At 50.7% G+C, this 18,079-nt stretch overlaps 2 protein-coding genes across 5 annotated transcripts in view; one reads left to right on the top strand and one right to left on the bottom strand.

The window, feature by feature from the left end:
- MED24 (mediator complex subunit 24) overlaps nt 1-18,079 on the top strand; it is a 206,253-nt gene that overhangs the window by 33,517 nt on the left and 154,657 nt on the right. The gene's annotated exons all lie outside the window — the stretch shown is intronic.
- CASC3 (CASC3 exon junction complex subunit) lies at nt 269-17,932 on the bottom strand. Of its 4 annotated transcripts, none has more exons than XM_050934769.1 (14): nt 17,704-17,932; nt 15,542-15,569; nt 15,098-15,135; nt 12,639-12,797; nt 12,394-12,545; nt 11,678-11,854; nt 10,559-11,256; nt 7,243-7,310; nt 6,886-7,000; nt 6,000-6,098; nt 4,691-4,905; nt 3,101-3,223; nt 2,891-2,967; nt 269-2,093 (listed from the first exon to the last, which is right to left on the bottom strand). In XM_050934769.1, exons 1-13 carry the CDS (start codon nt 17,926-17,928, stop codon nt 2,932-2,934), a joined length of 2,133 nt encoding a protein of 710 aa, XP_050790726.1. In that variant the 5' UTR covers nt 17,929-17,932; the 3' UTR covers nt 269-2,093; nt 2,891-2,931. The 4 variants fall into 4 exon arrangements, with proteins under 4 accessions (XP_050790726.1, XP_050790727.1, XP_050790728.1 ...); XM_050934770.1 differs by having other exon boundaries at nt 2,891-2,954; XM_050934771.1 differs by lacking the exon at nt 2,891-2,967 and having other exon boundaries at nt 17,704-17,755; nt 17,786-17,932.

Raw genomic sequence — 18,079 nt, 5'->3', positions numbered from 1 at the left:
ATTAAAAATGGCACTGAGTCAGCATGGAGAGGAGCACGTGGGGAGTGTCGCCAAGTGGGAAGAAAGGGATTCGGTTTTCCAGCAGTGCTAGAAGCCTGGGGAGGCAAAAATCAGGGTGGTTCTGATACTCTTGTTTTCCAAGCGTTTCTGCCGTTGTATGGCAGAGGGGACATCCGCCCTTCCAGACGATGACAGCTCAATACCAGGTCTCCTGGCAAGCTGATTGCCGAGACCACCTTTAAGCAGCACGAAAGACAGACCCAGAGCATCAGTTACTTTTTAAGATGTATTGTCGTCTCCACCAAGTCATTACAATGTCGGTTACACGTGTGCACGCCAAAAGAACAGGAACAAAAACAAAACAAAAAAGCCATCACAGTGTTGTTAGGTCTACAAAGTCAGTCCTGCGACCGATATGTTAAACGACACATTTCAGCATAAGGCAGAGAAACGGTTACAGTTTAAACAAAGGATTTTTTTAAAATGCCATTTGAGTTAATTTCAACTAAGTACAAAAGGTTGTTAAATTAAACACCAACAAAAAAGTACTTCAGTTCGAAAGCCACATCTGCATGAAAAGATCTCAACCAGAAACAGGCAGGTGGGAGCTCTTCCCCCCTCTCCCCATGGCTGGGAATTCACAGGCCAAGACACCGCTTGCTTTTTAGTAACCTGCTGAACGACTCAGATGCATGCACGCTGCCCCAACGCGTCCAGGGCTGAATTAGCAACCTTGTGCCAAGTTCCCCTAACGCAATTTGCAAACAGCTGAGGCCAAAGCCAAGCTCAAGGGTAGCTGGAAGCGGTGCTGTGATCGCTGCAGGACCTATGCTGCACTGATGAGACAGCAGATCACTGCAGCGTGAGCAAGCCAGGCTGCTCCAGCAACCACAGTGCTGCAGGGCCAGGCTTCCGACTCCTAAACCAGGGATCAAGGCTATTCTGCTGTTTCAGAGACAAAGGGGGAGGAACCCATTTAAGTTATGGTACGTGTGCAGCAAGTGTTCCTCCTGGGGGATCAGACTGAGCAGCCTCGTCCTTGGAAGTGGACGTGTTAAGGCTGGTTGCATCACCTTCCATTTACACAGAAGCAACACCCAAGCGCTGGGTACAAACTGTACACGGGCTTATCCCGCCAAGCCGGTTTGCCCAAGAATGAGGCTGAGGGAAAAGCAGCCTGCAAGCAAGAGGCCAGCTCTTCAGAACCCCAAGGGCATGCCTGGAGAGCCACATGCTCCTCTTTGGGTCCCATTCAGTGGAGAGTCCCCAGGCAGCAGGAACTCTGCCTTTGCTGGATGCAGCGTGCACTGGTGGGGCAGCTGAGACGGGACTTTCCCCTGTCTCGGTCTGTTGCAGGTTGAGAGTTTGCACACATGGACGACAGAGACTGCCCACAACACAGTTACCAGCAGGGCTTGCTCCAGAGAGAAAGAGGAGGAGCTTCTAAATTAAGTGGTGACTGCACGGCCAGCGCATTCCTGTCAGGCTGCTAACACCCAGCGGCCCTTTCCCAGACACCTAAGCTTAAACAATGTCAGAAATAAACTTGCTAATTTCAGAGCTGAAGAAACAAAGTAACATCAGACATTTCCTTGGGGAGGTGGTTACATTCCTGGCTACCTGACCAACAGAGACTCCTATACCCAGCTTAACAGAAAGGGCCAGTTCATCTTTAAAACAAAAAACTAGGACAGAACCAAGCCAGCTTCATTCAATATGCTACGATGGGAAAAGGGCAAACATTTAATAACGGGGGGAGGAGAATCACGAGAACTTGTAACAAGGGAGCAACCCTTGTGTTTAGTATTTCAACACCTTCCATGACCCAGTGAACAGGGGCAGCGGGGAGAGAGGTGGTTTGCAGGAGAACCCCACTAAACACCTAACAGGGAAGGGTGCCCGGCCCTGGGCACAATACTGCTGTGGCAGCGTGCTGCAGGTGGGCGCCTGCTGGCCTCACCCAAGCACGGAGAAGGGGACTTCTCGGAGTCAGAGCTTCCTGCTTGCTGGCGGTGCCGATTCTGGTGCGGGAACTTCTGAGGCGGGTGTCCCTACGTATTGCTCCGTTCCTTCGATTTTTCACTTGTGCTGCCCTGGAGGGGAAGATGCAAGCCACAGGTTAGTGCACGCCTCACACCATTCACACGCTCTCTGCACAGGGTTACGTCTATCACCTAGGTGGGCCAAACATTCCCCACACCAGGGCACTAGAAAGCAGCCACCGTCCTCCCACCGCCCCTTTGTCTCGGCTGCACCACCAGATTCAACCTCCCGGATCTCGCTTCAAAGCAAACTTTGTCTGCACAGTAGGTAAGTTAAATAGGCCAGTGAGGAGTTGGGGCCTGAGATTTCCCCACGGTTAGTAGTTAAAGCCAGGCATCTCGGCAGCACCTTTTATCAGAGGATCTCAAAGCACTGTACAAAGGTGAACATTCTTCCCATTTTATGGATGGGAGAAACTAAGGCCCAAGGTCACATAGTGAGTTAGTGGCAGAGCCAGGAATCAATCCCGGGAGTCTTGACTCCCAGCCCCCTGGTCTAGCGCATGCTGCCTCCTCCTCCTGACGTAGGGACAGTGATCCTGAGCAGCATGTGGTTCTGTGCACACTGTGACCAAAGCTCACTAAACTCTTACGGTGCACTGGCTGATATTTATGAGAACATCAAAACACACAAGTGCATAGCACTGGAGAGGGGAAATGGTACTCAGCAGAGAACTGATTCTCATTGTCTCTGTACAGACTTTAAACCTGCCCCTTAAGCCTCTACGAGGTCAAGGCATGAGCATTTATTTTTCTCGAGAAATCACAATTTCCTAAGTCAGAACTGGATTTTTCAAGTATCTTTTTCTCTAAACAAAAAGGAAACCAAGAGTCAACTTGGGACTTACTTTGTACGTGGGTTTAGATTTAAAGTATTTAGAAACTCAAATTAACTGGAGCCCTGCTTACAACCTGCAACGAGAAGCTGGAGTTTGGGACACGTCAAAAGGTTAGACAGTTGAAGATTTTCTTGAAAACAAGGGGGGCGGGGAGGGGGACACATCACAGGCCACTGGGAAAACGGCTCCCACAGCAGCGCATGGCAGAGAGGTCAATACCTCGGGAGGCGGCGGCTTGATAGTGACGGGCTGGGATGTTCTTCGTGGTGGTGAAGGTTTCGGCTGTACTTGCTGCTGGACAGTGTTGTAGTAGGTGACTCCTCCGTACACCTGGGCCTGGGCCTGGATCCCCCAAAGAACGGAAAGGGTTAGTTCTTCCTAACACGGGATGCGAAGCTGCAGCTGCCCAGGCGTTGGCAGGGTTCAGCCTGGCTTTCTTTAGAGTGTAAACCAGCTTTAAAAAACAAGTCCTCTAAAGCCAGAGGGGAGCAGTGCCGGCTAGGGCTCACAGTGCGCTGCGGAATGCAGTTGCCAAGCATTGTCTGCAAACACCTGAAAAAGGAGTTTCAGTGGAGTGGGCTCCTCCAGCTGTCAGCCTGGCCAGACTGCCCGGGATCCCTGGCAAAGGCCCTGCTGCCAGGGTCAGTTCTCTGACTGGGTCACTCTACAGCTAAGCTAGTTAGATTCCTAGATGGTAAGGTCAGATGGGCTCATTACACCCTGCACAGTTTTTGCATAGGCCATATAATGTTCCCACTTTGAATTAGCAACTGGTCTGTGCTCAAGGTGGCTGGTAATTCCCCATCACACCCAGATCACGTCCAGGAGCGCAGGGGTCCTGTGCTTACTCCCGCTCAATCTCTCTCTCTTCAGCTAGACCAGCAGAGAAGGGAAAGGTCAGAACTGTTTAGGTTTGGTTAAGAAACTGCACCTCTTTTGTCTTGCCACTGAGTGTCACCCTTGTGCTATTTGCACGACAGCCTCAGTGATGGGAGTTTCTGACCTGCCACAACTCCAGCCATTAGCAGGATGTCCTGAAAAAGGGCACACGCCCCCAGAAAGAGAGGACCTCGAGCGAGACAAACGCTATATGGCTACAGGATTTGAGCCAGTGGATGTACAGGCCTGGCAGTTAAGAGAGAGACCCCACCTGGCTTCCAGCCGTGCACATAAGAACCTTTCCCAACCCTGTGGGACTGAGATGCCACAGGGGATTTTCCTGGCCCAAAAGTGGCCTTTGGGCTCATACCCTGCTGAGATCACAAACACCAGGCTGTGCCCACCCTGCTGTCTTGGTCTGACAAACAAAAAGGAAGTAGGCTCTAAAAGAGAACCCAGTAATTCTCTGTGCCTGGCTTAGCTTGGCCCATGAACAGACCCATCCAGTTAATGTGCTTCTAGGCAGCTTCACTTTCCTAGTTCTCTTGCCCTGGTAGAGAATTTAAATTCGTGGCCCAAACAACACAACCGCCACATGCCATCAGGGAGTTTATAACTAAAATTCAAATTCCAGTCCCAGTGTGGGTGAATGAGGGAGGTCGGCTCCGGCTTCTGTTCCCCAGTTTGAGTAGGAAGCAAGATGCTTTCCTCATTCATGCTCTTTACTAAGATTTAGTCTTAAAGTCTGTTTTAATAACCTAGTGCGTTGCCTCCTCTAGGGAGTAATCCCACATGGCAAGGGAACCAGCTGCTACCACACGCTGTCTCAAAGGACATACGACATATGGACCCATCCAGGATAGGATCCCATCGCTCCAAGCTTAAAGAACTTCTGCTCAAGGCAACCGAAGCCTGCTTTAGCCAGCTCACCTGTGTGTTGGGATACAGATGGGGAGGAGGTGGTGGTGGGAGTGCTCCTGGGGGATAGGGGTAGCTGGGATTCCCAAAATTCATGACTCCAGGAGGGGAGAAATAGGTGGGTGCGAGCAGCTGCTGCGGGGGCGGTTGCCCAGGAGGCATGGAGACTGGTGGAGGATATAAGCCAGGGTTGGCCAAAGGTGCCGGTGTCTGGTGTGGATGTAAACCTAGGAAGCGAAACAAAATAAATCCATATGTAAGTCACCTCAAACCAGAGCATCCTCGGAAACGGCTGGGATTGTGAATTAGCGTCTCTGCATTAGCCTTGCTCTGACCTTCACTAGCTTAATAAGGAGGGTTTATAGAACAAGAGCACTTTGTGAAAGCCTTCTTGGCACGCGATCGTGACCGACTAACTCTTGCACTGTTTATGACAGGAAAGTTCACACACAAATAGCAGAAGGCTGACAGTGGCCTCCAGTTTCCCAAGGAAGTGGTGAGTCTCCCAACATGTGGATCGTATTCAAACGGACTGGACAGTGTACCAGTAAGTTACTTACTATGGGGGAACAATCCCACATTAGCCTTTGGGGCAAGTCTAAGAGACCCGCTGCCTCCCTGATTTCTGAGATCCTTCGTATCTAATAGCTGCTGGGTCAGGGAAGCTGCCAAGTGTCTCCATCCAGGAGGAGGGGGGCAGGCTGCTTCAAGCTTTCCATTAAGACAGGGACGTGACTCAGCCAACTATTCTGCACAAAACCAGCAATGCTATACCCAGAAGTTTCCAAGACACCCTCAAGAGGGCTTGGACCTGCACTGGCCATAAGCAAAGGAGATGCAGCAGTTAGCACCACATATTTACATGGGCATATATGACATTTAACAAAGATCAAGTCACTTATTCATGGTAGCACCATGGGAGGGAGGAAGATTTGCTTACAACACCTAAGAAATGGATACATCCCTTTGTCAACCTTCATCTCGATGTTCAGAGATGCTGCCATAAATGGCTATGAAACGGAAGGGCCTTCGATTTCAGACAAACAGGTCAGCAACGTTTCACACAACGGTTTCCATTATCAAAATGCAACGCGGATGCCCACTGGTTTAACTACGAGCTGGTAGGTGAGTATGCCTCATTTTACAGATAGGGAAACAGGAGTTAAATGCCTGGCCCAGGCCAGAGGGAATCTACATCAGAGCTGGATTACAACACAGGAGAGTCCTTGATTCCCAGGCCTGTGCTCAGACAGGACCTTCCTCAAATGCAAGGTTAGCAAGTTTGCTTGCGAGGGCAGGGAGGTGGGAGACAGTGGCTCACCTGGATGCGGGAGGTGCATTTCTGGCTGTACAATCATACCCTGGGGGGGCAACGGGGCAGGATTCTCGCTGTGTGTGTAGATTGGTCCCTGGAATTGCACTGCAAGAGAAAACGGTTTGCGAGGAAATAAAAGCTATTTAGCCTATTCTGCTGTAACGAGAGTCACGTTGATTACAGAAGTCAAAGAGAGCCGCAGTGTTTGAGCGCCGTTGTATTAGAAACACTGCCAACTGCATGTGCCACCCAGCAACGGGCTCACATGCCCGACAGGATTCCACCAGAGGGAGAGCTCCCAGCTATCTCCTACCTGTAATGGAACACACCCCACTTACACAGCTTCCTCCTTTAATGCTTTGAACACCTAGACTGATTTTCAACATCTCATTTACTCCTCAATCTCTCCCTCATAAAATGCCAATGAAACAATTATTTCTACCAAGTTTCAATTTCCGCTTCTCCTGATCTAGAACAACATCTGAGTTTCCAAAGCTGCAGACAATCACACAATGATACAGGTAGTGTCGGTAGGTGCTTTACAAACCAGGGCAGGGATTAAATCCAGAAAACTCGGTTGTTATGGACATTTAAGAATGATTTCAGGAAAGCATTTCATACTAAGCTCTGAAATTTTAACCATCTCTGTATTGGATCTCTAACTAGCTGCCATGTCCTGTTCAAGAGGAAGGGCCTCTTGAGGCACTGATGAAAAGCTCCCAGTAATTAACTTGGTTTTATGTCTGCACCAAAATACCACATAGCCCTTCCCACTGATGGAGCAGCTTCTTATGCAGCTGGGAAGGAACCCCACCCACTCCTGCACTGAAAGCTCATTTCTGAGTGTGCTGAAGAATTGAGAAGAGAAATGAGAGCTGCAGGGGTCACTCACATGGATCATAATAGTGCCCTTCCATGATGCTGATGTGCATGGGCGGAGCAGGCTCTGGAACTGGTGGCCGCTGACGCTGGGATGAGTAACGCTTTGCACGGCCCCCCTGGACTCCCTGGAAGAGTTCAAAGGCATCTGTGAGCTACAGAGAGTTACAAAGAGGAATTTCTCCAGGCTCTGACCAGCGTTACCCACCCAACCTGCCTGGAAACCTACATTTGGCTTAAAAAACCAAAATGACAAATGCTCGTGTGCCACAGCCAGGTTCGAATCATTAAAGCACAGAACCAAATCAACACTTTGACTTAAAATGACTAAAAAGAAAAGTTACACCCCATACAATATCCCCTGTTTTACCATTTCCTCCATCCTGTTGAACTGAGGTGGTGGTGGTCCAGTTCCCATGTGCATATGATTAGGAATACCTAGGAAAAGAGACAGGCTGGTTATTAAGTCTTACACTTGTCTTTAACAATGAGCAATCTTATGTGTCAGAGACGTCGCTAGACATCATCTGCCCACTTTATGAAATGCAGTACAGAAAATGTCAGTTTTAGAGGAGTTACTGCAGTGTGAATACCAACATATGCCTTGCAAATTTCAATGAAAATGTCTCTGTCATAAGGAACTTTGATGATGCAATAAGTATCAGCCTCGTTAAGGTTTTATGCATTTCAGTACCGAGCACAAAGGGACGCAGACAATTATTTGATCAATGTGTGATTGGCTCTGTGGCTGTGGGCAGTGACCTAGGGGGTTTTCACCTTCCTCTGCAGCATGCAGGTCACTTGCCAGGAGGGTGTCTCATTTCCCAGCCACTGAAGGGGCCTCAGTCCCCCTATTCTCTGTCTGTGGCACATAATAATCTAGTCTCCTGAGGGCTGGGATATTTGGAGCTCATGTCATTGGCTGGGGTTAGCGTGCGTGTGCGGTGGTCGGTGGCCTGTGACAGGATGTCAGACTAGAAGATTGGGAGGTCCCTTCTGGCCTTGAACTCTGACTACATCTAAAACCTCAATCTCAGTGTCATAGGGTAAACCTGCCCCTCCTCCCCCCAGTTCCTTCCCAAGAGTGTCCTCATGCAGCAGGCCACACCACAAGTGCACTTGCCTCAGTTTCCCTCCTTAAGTAACCCAAGGACACCACTTCAGCCTCTCTTGCTTCAATAAGGTCCTTCCTGGGAGCCGGTTTATTATGAAAACCATCGTCTAAATTGTCCAAATCCCAAGTCCCATTAGTCCATTTATAACCCCATTGCAAGGAGTCCTTAATCACATATCCTCTGTGCCATTCCACAACACATTCCAGCATCTTCCACCGCCCTTGGACTCCGTGTCAGTCCTCCTCTGTCCCTCTGCCAGGACATCCACCCCTGCTCCTCCCAGCAGGAACCCCGACTGCCTCTCTGCTGGAGATCAGCCTTGCCCAGGGGGCATCCCTCATGTCCCCAGCCCCTCTGCTGTCAGCCCTCGGCTTCAGCTCTCTGGCTTAGACTTTCATAGGCAACTCCCTCTGCTGCTCTTCCTGCCTTCAGCCCTGTCTGGCTCTGGCCCCTGCTACTTTCTCCAGTCCCCCAGGCTCTGCCCGCTCTCACTGGCTGCTCTTCCTGACTAAACCAGGCTGCCCTGAATTACTGGGGCCTCCCTCTTAGATTCTCCCAGACCTTTCATAGCGCCTTATGTTGTCCTGCCATCTCACCTGGCTAAACTGGGAGCACCTAGTCTGGCACAGGGCAGCTGGATTTGCTTCATTTACTGGGGCCGGCCACCCCGTGACAGTCAGAAACTGATCGGAGCAACGTCCAACACAAGGCAATGATCAGGCATGCACAGGTACTGGCTACATTGTTAATGTAGGGTTGCGTGTGGAACGCCTCCCCAAACCTGTTCACCTACCCACATTCCTCCTAAAAACTAACTGCTGCCATTGCCCCCAGGAGGTGTGAGGCCGCAGGAAAGGCTTGCTACAAGGGGATGCTCGGGAAAGTTAATCTGAATTAAAAGTGTGAATGGAAGTGGAGTAGTTAAACCACATTAAACCCTGGCGTGTAAAAGCAGCAAAGAATCCTGTGGCACCTTATAGACTAACAGACGCTTTGTTAGTTTATAAGGTGCCACAGGATTCTTTGCTGCTTTTACAGATCCAGACTAACACAGCTACCCCTCTGATACTTAACCCTGGCGTGGATGCTCTTTTTTAGAAGTAAAGTGGCCTCAAAAGGAAAGGAATTATCCAGATACATACAAGCCTCACTGATCATGTGGTATGAGTATGACCAGTTGTGCTGGTATAATTGTACTGGGATAAAACCCCATACGGACACTTCTTATTCCGGTACAAATGGCTTTTTTTGGTTTAGTTTAAACCCCTTCCCTGGAAACGTAAACTAAAGCAAAACAAGGCCACCCTTCATCCACACGAGAGTGTCCACAAAATGACTTCTGCAGCTTTGACTGTATCCAATGTAAAGTCCGACGTTCACTTACACTGGTCTAACTTTCCTGGGTAGACAAGCCAGGGCCGCCCTTGCTTCAATCCTGCCAAATTCCACTCCAGGCAGCAGGAGAAACCGCCTAGCACCTAAGCTCAGTGCATAAGAACGGAGGATTTGCCATTCCCAATCAGACCACTGGTCCATTTAGTCTGGCAGTAGCCAAACCCAGTACCAGGCTATACGGAGCTAATTATGGATGCTGTACATGAAAGGAGGAAATTTCCTTCTGTTTGTCCCAGATGTACCAAGTATCCCCTTGTTCTCACAACATGAGACATGGCAAAAGAGGGAATGATCCGTTCTTATCATACTATCCCCAGCCCTAAATTATTCCACCTATTTCCCATTACTAATCCCAGGCTAAGTAACCCTCTTTTTGGAGGGTTGGGATGGGAATCTCTTGCCATTACATGAGTCCTGACCAGCTCTCTCCAAACACTTTTTTGGGACCATTTCAATCTCCACTCCTATCTACGGGGAGGCAGCTAATATTGGAACATAGTACTCCCAAGGAGAGCGTCAACATTCCACACGTCGTTTGCTTAATCCACTCAACCATCCCATTGCTAACAGCAGCTTTGTACTGGGCAGATGTCCTAAAGGATGCACAAGTCTTTCCCTAGTTCCTCTCAAAAGATGCTGCACATTCAGAGCCCTTCAGCTCCTACAAGAAGTTTACGTTTGTATTTACATGCATTAATTTCCCTCACCATCATGTCATTCAGTCCGTCCTTCAGTCAATGGGCAGTTTCACAATCCTTCTGTTATTAAACCAAGTAAGTTAGTATCAGCAGCAAACCAACCGATGTCTGCAGACAGGAACCAGTGAGATGCAGCTTTTGAGGTTGAGGAGAGTCAGCAATCTGCCTAACAGCTGGGAGTGTGGGGTAATTCTTGTCAAATACAACAATGTAAATTCTTATTCTTCTGCAAAGGGCCATGGGACCCATATCCACAGAAAGCAGGCAGGCTCCGATTTAAAGAACTTTACTCCAAGCAAGAGTAAATTGAATGGAACTCACCATACCTACCCCTGAGCTCGGAGCCTGCAATTACAGCAAGCTAGGTGCTCTGGCACTAATACTTGGACAATTAAGCTGTCAGACCTTTATTGGCACAGCAGTCATGCTGCACTCAGTGGGGAAAACCAATGAAAACCCAATGGCCCGTGGCACTTACCCCGAAGTTCCCGAGGCTGTATGAACGGAGGCTGTCCTTGGGTCCAGGTCTGCTCAGTTAGATTCAACTGAGTCATGTCTTGTTCGAGTCCATCCATGCTGGATTCTACTGGTGTCTCCCAACTACCGGCCTTTGCAGGCGGAGGGGGCGTCACAACCTGCACTGGTTTCGGAGTCACAGGCGTCAAGCCTTCTGGAGGCGGCACTTCATCTGCCAGCTTTCCTGCATCGCCAGCTTTAGTCCGGGTCCTCCTTGCCCGGGAGTAGGATTTCTTTTCAATGGGTCGATCTGGTGGTGGCTGTACAGAGTCTGCACTTGGGGTCTGGCTTTCCAAAATGACCTCTTCCTTCTTGACAGGACTGCTGTGAAGATGTGCAATCTCAGCTTCAGGTGAGGGGTCCCTCTCCGGGGCTTGTTCAACACGCCTTGCCCGGTAACTGCTCTCGTGTTTAGCTGGGTCACCCGTTCGAGAGAGGTGCTGGCTGTTTGCCTCCACAGCTCGGTAGCTTGGACGGTTCTCTTTGTAGCCGCCCATCCTTGGAAAGTTCCTGGCAGAGGGCATCCTACCCATGCCTGTGGAGTTCCGGCTGATGAAGGTTCGTGTAGGCAGCGGATCACTATCAGAGCCCTGGGGTCTTGGCGCCTTGTTTTGCCTCTCGTTGGCCCAGTTCGGCTCTCGCTGCGGAGGGCTCCCAAACCTTAAGGGGGGGAGCAGGGGTGGGGAATGCCAAGGATCAGAAACAGACCCTTTAAGGTTTGTTTCACCCCTTAAGATCCTTTCCCAAAGACAATACACCTGTTCTATCTGCCCATCCTGGAGCTGGCTTGCTCCAGAGCCCGATGCTTCCACTCCTTAGTAATAAGAGAATCCCCACAGCGCCAAGACATCCCTCTCCCCAAGAAGCAGCACCCAGATGCCCGGATAACCCAGGAGGCTGAGTCTCAATCTGACATGGATGCAGCAGAACATCATGCACCCATTAGTTCTTTGCCCAACCCCTGCCTTCAAGTCCATCCCAGTTTTGTGCTCAACATCTCGGTGGCTGCAAGAAGGCTGATCTTTCTCCCCAGTACACAAGGGGCCTTCTGATTGGATTCTCTACGGCCTTGGCTACTCACCGTGGTTTCCGCATCCTCCTCGGCTTGATGTCGTCGGGATTGTGAGCCGACCTGATGTCATAGCCGTAGAGCGCAATCAGCTCCTGCCTGCTTTTGGGGGCTTGCTCATCTTCCCGGAATTTGTCATGTTCCCAGCGGCCCTCATCTTTCCAAAGCTTTCGCTGGCGACCCTTCGGCCTGGAGCAGGAATACGGAGAGACCAAACAGGTCTTTGCAAAGCCAAGGATACATGGGTGGAATGGGCATGGACGTTCCAGACAGTACAGAATGCAAACAAAGGCTGCTTATTTCTAGGAAGGGGTGTGCATGGGAGATTGTGGAACATCTCCCCTTCCCCAACGCCATTCACAGACTTTCAGGGCTCAGACAGTCACTGCCCTGCTAGCTTGGGGAGGGAGAGAGGGTTTTCTTGGCAATATGCCACCAGCACTCCTTTACATCAGCAAAAGGGTCACGGTTCAGCAGCAGGAGGCGCAGCTCAGGCTTCTGTAGCATTACCCGTCTCTGCTGCCTTAGAAGCATGTGGAACCAAAGCCAGTCCTGGCAGAACAGTACCACTAGGCAACTGGGCCACCACATGGCCACGTCTCACAAGTCTTAGAAAATCTCCCAGTCTGCCACGGATTTAACACAGGAGCCAAGAGCCGGGATGTTTTAGGTGCTGGCTCAGGACTCAACCTCTCTTTAGCCAGGGAAGTTTCATGAGTTTTACCTACCTGACTTCCTCCTCCTGGGCCTGTCCTCGGAGATCATGTTCAAAGAAGAGCCCTTTGCGGGGTATGTACGCAGGGTTCTTCCGATCCTCATCATCATCCAAGTGCTTGGGGACCTTTTTCCCAACTTTATTCTCAGACGGTTCAGTGCTCTCCTATCAAAATCAGAGAACATTCCACTGCAGCAGCCCTCCCACGTACAGCCAGCCTCAACCCCAGGGCCCCCACAGCATACATCAGATATCTACCTGCCCATCCCCACTTTGTCTCTCGCCAGTCACAGCACCTTTCGGGTCAGGCTTCTCTTCCCCTTTCTCAGCTTTTCCTGTGGATTCACTGGCATTGTTACTCGCCTGCTTCAGCTCCACCTTTGCGCTTTCCTCCTCGCTGTACTCCCCTTCCTCGGCCTGAAAACAAACATCCAATTGCTGGCACAAGATGATGTGTGTGTTAGCAGCAGATTCCCCAGTGAGTTATGGCCGACGTGCCTAGATCTCCACAGCTCGGGACATACCCCTAGCCAGTACCTCTTTCCGGTGCTAAAGAGGGCCAACCGTTTAACACAGAGGAAGGGAAGGCCAGACTGATTCCTTTCTCCATAAATACCACAGAGCAATCCTAGGCCACCAACAGTCACAGATTCTAGAAGAATTCAGAGCAAATGTCAAAGAAAATCACAGCGCAACCAGAGCCTCTGATCTCTACACCACGAAGCCATTTGTACAGTACTGTGAGAGACACCACCAGGGGGGACAGCTCATGCCACCAAGCTCTGCTGCTTACATGGACTCTCTCTCCCTCCCCCCACCGAAGGGCTGGTCCCAGCCACCGCTGGGTGTCTGAACTCCCTGGAACTGCATGGCTGGCTGACTCCAAACACTCTGCTAGCAGGAATCTGACGTCGTTTCACCCTCCGGGAGACTGCAAGCCTTGCTCTGACTGGAATCGACACTAAAAATAGTATTGAACGATTAACAAGGCGACTGCTCTAGTTTCTCTTTCCATGCAGTGTGTTCACATGTCAATTGCTGCTCCTTTCGTTTATGTTTGGAAACAGAGCGTTTGCATTATATTGAGGCACAGTGGAAGAAGAGCTGTACTTAACTCACACAGCAGCCCCAGTACATTGAAGTGGTGGAGTGTAAGGGGGGTTAGTTCAGTTGCTCTGGAGCTATGGTTATTGGGTCCCTGGAGCCCCAATTTCTACATTTTCCAGAGATTTAGCTGCAGTTTGAACGCAGGCCCCTGCAGATAAAGTCTTCTGAAAGAGTCGGAAAGGGCACGCTACGGAGAGAGGGGAAGAACTCATGATTTCAGAGCCCACTTCCCTGTCCACATTCTGACCTGGCTTTGGAGCCTGCAGCAGCCCCCGAACATTCACTGCAGGGAATGACACACGGAAACATAGAAACATAGACTATTAGGGTTGGAAGGGACCTCAGGAGGTCATCTAGTCCAACCCCCTGCTCCAAGCAGGACCAATCCCCAGATTTTTACCCCGTTCCCTTAATGGCCCCCTCAGGGATTGAACTCACAACCCTGGGTTTAGTAGGCCAATGCTCAAACCCCTGAGCTATCCCTCCCCCCAATGACATGCCCAGCTAGGTACTTTAAGCAAGCCTCCTCCCCGCCCCTCTCTCTTCCCCCCAGCCCCATCTCCCCCACTGCTCATTTTGAGAGTGTGTTTTTCCCCAGAAGTGTTCACTGAGCTATGCAGCGCCCCATACACCTCAGGGGAGGTGTCTGTGGTTGTCTCACAGCTGGCAGGTGGTCATGGCCACTACCAAACTTCCCAAAACATCCTTCAACCTCCTCGTCCTATCGTCAAACACTAAGTGTCCATGGAGCACTAGGCCAGTCTGCTGTCAGGGCTGCCTTACGGGACACGCCGGCTGTCCTCAGTGACACAAACAGAAGGAATCATTGACAAGAAATGTTCTCTTTTGTGAGCTATGAATGGTCAGGCCACATTCGTGGACACAGCTTAGCAGCTGTATTCCTCTTTCAGCCAAAGAATAAGCTTTTCAAGTTCAATATTTATGTCTGAGTTACAGCTAATCAAGACATAGCAAGAGCTCTAATCCTCCTTTCCTTTACCTCCTGCTGCCGTTTTCAAGTCTGTCCCCTGATCTGCACCATTTGCTTTCACAGAGGAGCCAGACCTTAGGTTTAAGTCTCCTGGTATGGCTTGATGGCAGGGCAGCTCTTGGCCCAGAGACCCGGTCAGTTTAAGGCATCCTAGACAAGATGCTAGATTCACAGATTCCAGGACCAGAAGGGACCACTGTGACCTGGACAGCAAAGGTCAGAGACCTGCCCCCAAATAATTCTTAGAGCACAGTGTTTAGAAAAACACCCCATCTGGATTTAAAAATTGCCACTGCTGAGCACCATTGCCCTTGGTTTCCTGTTCCAAGATAATATGCTACTACAGTACTGCACTGGCCAGAGGGACAAACTTGGTATCACTCCATGGGATTTTCCATTTCTAACTTTGACAGTTTACGCAACACAGCCAGCCTCAAGTACCCACACAGGCTGGACGCAAAGCCTTGCCTGTCATCCCATTCCGTGAGACAAAGGGAAACTCTCCAGCCAGGGGCAGTAGGACCCAGCAAGACATACGAGCTGGTTTCTGTGCTAACATGATGCAAGAAAAAGAAGCTCTGAAGGCTATTCTAGGTGTCAGGATAAAGAATACACTCACCTCGGAGTCTTCTGCACTTTCATAATCCGACAGAACAGCTAGAGAAGGGAAAGCAGACATTTGGCATAAATGCTGCAATAGTGGCGCTTTCTCCAAACATGAATTCGTTTTGATCTGTAACACTCAGAGATTCATTCATCAACAGCCCAGAGTACAGACACAAAGCATTCAAACCACAGCTGTGCTAAGCATTATTACACTGGCCCTCAATCGCCCAGCTGACCAGCATAACCAGTGCTGAACCAATGCTCCAGCTAGGCAAGCGCTACATGCCTCAGAGGAAACAAACAAAACAGGCACTCAGACTGCAGCAGGGGAAGCTGACAGACAACGGGCCTTTCCAAGTGGCCTCAGAATATGCATTTTTAAAAGATAATGAATTCTATGCTTTCATATTTCACTTCTTCCTCCAAGCAGAACAGACCTAAGATACTTATTACTCACCATCTCCTTCGATGCCATCTTCACTTTCCTATTGAGAGACAGAGAAACACACAGACACATTACTGGGTATGCAGCGACCAGGAACATTTCAGTCACTTGCCAATCAGGTTGACCCCACAGACGTCTAGAAGTGCCGGTGAGATGCCTGTGACCGTGACACATACGGGGATCGATGATAAAGAGAGACATAAGAGACCCATCCTGGAAGCTACATTTCAGAACACTCAAGGAGAACACACAGATCCAGGAATCTGTACAACATGCATCCAGTCCCACGCGTAGGGCCAGTCAGACTAAAGTGGGGTTAACAGCGTGTTTAGTCACTATGGATCTTTGGGGGAGGAGGAAGCCTACACGGAAATGATGGGCTCCCTTAATAAAACTGGAACCAGATTGCTGGCTCAGAAGGTTACTGGGGGATTATTTAAATTAGTGGCTTTCCCCCAGCCTACATGGGCTGAGGAGCATTCAACTCAGACCCACATCTGCTACAGATGTCAGAAATATAAAAATTACTCTGTACCCAGTAAAGACTAGAGCAGAAGTTAAGACTGAACTGGAAAAGGAGATCAGATCACAGCGGTAAATTCCAGAAAAGTAGCAGAGTATCAGACTAAGGAATTTAATAAAATAGGTTCATGATCAAAAATAAAAAACTGTCTATATATTAATGAGAAGCCTAAAAGCAAAAACAGGTGAACGATGAACATGCCTGAAAACAAAATAGGAACGTGGCATAATAGGTCTGATGGAATGACAAGATACTATAATACATGGCTATAAATTGCATAGGAGGAACAATTAGATTGACAGGTGGGCAGAGCAATATCCTAAAAGCGTGCATAAAAATCTACTGGAAAAGAGGAAGAACAGAACAAATACAACCCCCAAGAGTTATACTACTGGCCTGCTGATGAGGAAAAGAATGACAAACACAAACAAGAAATTCTGTAAGCACGTCAGAAACATGAAACTAGAGAGAGAATTGTTAGGTTCACCGAAGGCACATAGCCAAGGCAGAAAAGAGTGTTTTCAGCTAAGATGTATACAGTCACTCAAAGTTGTAAACACAGTGGTATCCATATGGCTGACAAGCTACAAAAACACAAGATTAAATTTTAACACAATTTCCCTCAACACCATTTTACCTGACTGAATCCATTTCAAGAGTCCTGATTGTTTTACATTTCTCTGAAGTCTTATTTGGGGTCAAGCAGTACATTTATCAGCTGACCTGCCATCTTGATGATCACATTAAGCTTTGCTAACTAGCTGTAAAATTTCATGAGAAGGGGTCGTGGACCAACCAGATGGCGTTATGAATCTAAAGGTCCAGGCCCAGACCACCTGCACTAAATCAGTGAGCAACAGAGTCTGTACAATCTTTACTGCTACAGTGGAAAGAGAAATGAGGAAAGACGTTCAGTAAAAACAAAGCCGTCTTCCCCATGGCACTGTCACCAGCTCGGGTGATCAGAAACGACAGAACATGAAGACATCTATCTACCCTTCCTGCCGAGCTGGGCAAGGCCGGCAAAGCGTTTCAGGGTCAAGCCGCACTGGGGTTGTGTTAAGGCTGAAATGCCCCAGGGGGTATTTAACCCCCTTCCCTCGAGGCAGGCTACCCGCTCACACCACTCGCGTGCCCCAGGCACCTCCCCTTCCGGACCTGCCCTGGGGGGGGGGGGGGGGTCAGCCCGATTTGTGCGTTACACCAGCAAGGCCCCGCCCGCCCCCGAACCAAGCGGGAGAGGACGCTGGGAAGAGACTGTCCCCAGCCCAGATGTGCGAAACCCTGAAAATGGGGAAACAAGCCCGGGGGGCGGACTGGGGGGGCGGGGGGGGTATTTCAGATCCCCACACTGCCCAGCCCCCTTCCTCTCTGCGGCGCAGGCTCGCAGCGCCCCAGCCAGCCAGACCCCCAGGTGCTGAACGAGCCGGGCCCCCCCCGGCAGCGCCAGCTCGTTTAGAGCCCCCCCGCCCCGCTCACATTCCCGGGCCCCCCCCGCCCCGCCCCGTCCCGTCCCGTCGTGCCCCGGGCCCCGCTCACATTCCCGGGGCCCCCCCCGCCCCGCCCCGTCGTGCCCCGGGCCCCGCTCACATTCCCGGGGTCCCCGCCCCCCGGGCCCCGCTCACATTCCCGGGGTCCCCGCCCCACTCACACACTCGGACTCCGGCGGGCTCTTGGCGGCCCCGGCCGCGCTCTCGGTCCCGCGGCCCCAGCCCCCGGCGGGCAGGGTCCCGGCGACGCTCCGGGCCGGTCGCGGGGGCGAGGCGGGGGAGCCGGAGCGGGCCGCGCCGGCCGGGGAACCGACGCTGTCGGAGGCGGCCGAGTCGGACTCGTCCTCGCTGTCCTGGGAGGCCCGCTGCCGCCGCCTGTCCGCCATCTTGGAGGGTCGGGGGGGGCGCAGGGACCGACGGGACGGCGAGCGAACTACAGCTCCCAGGATGCACCGCGGGGCCACCCGCTTCAGGGCCCTCCCTAGAGGGGTCAACATTCTATTTCCGGGAAGCCCTCTCCGCTGCTCCCACAATGCT

This window comes from Gopherus flavomarginatus, chromosome 25, assembly GCF_025201925.1.
Source record: "Gopherus flavomarginatus isolate rGopFla2 chromosome 25, rGopFla2.mat.asm, whole genome shotgun sequence".
Classification (NCBI taxonomy): Eukaryota; Metazoa; Chordata; order Testudines; family Testudinidae; genus Gopherus; species Gopherus flavomarginatus.
This window is presented reverse-complemented; position numbering and strand designations above follow the sequence as displayed.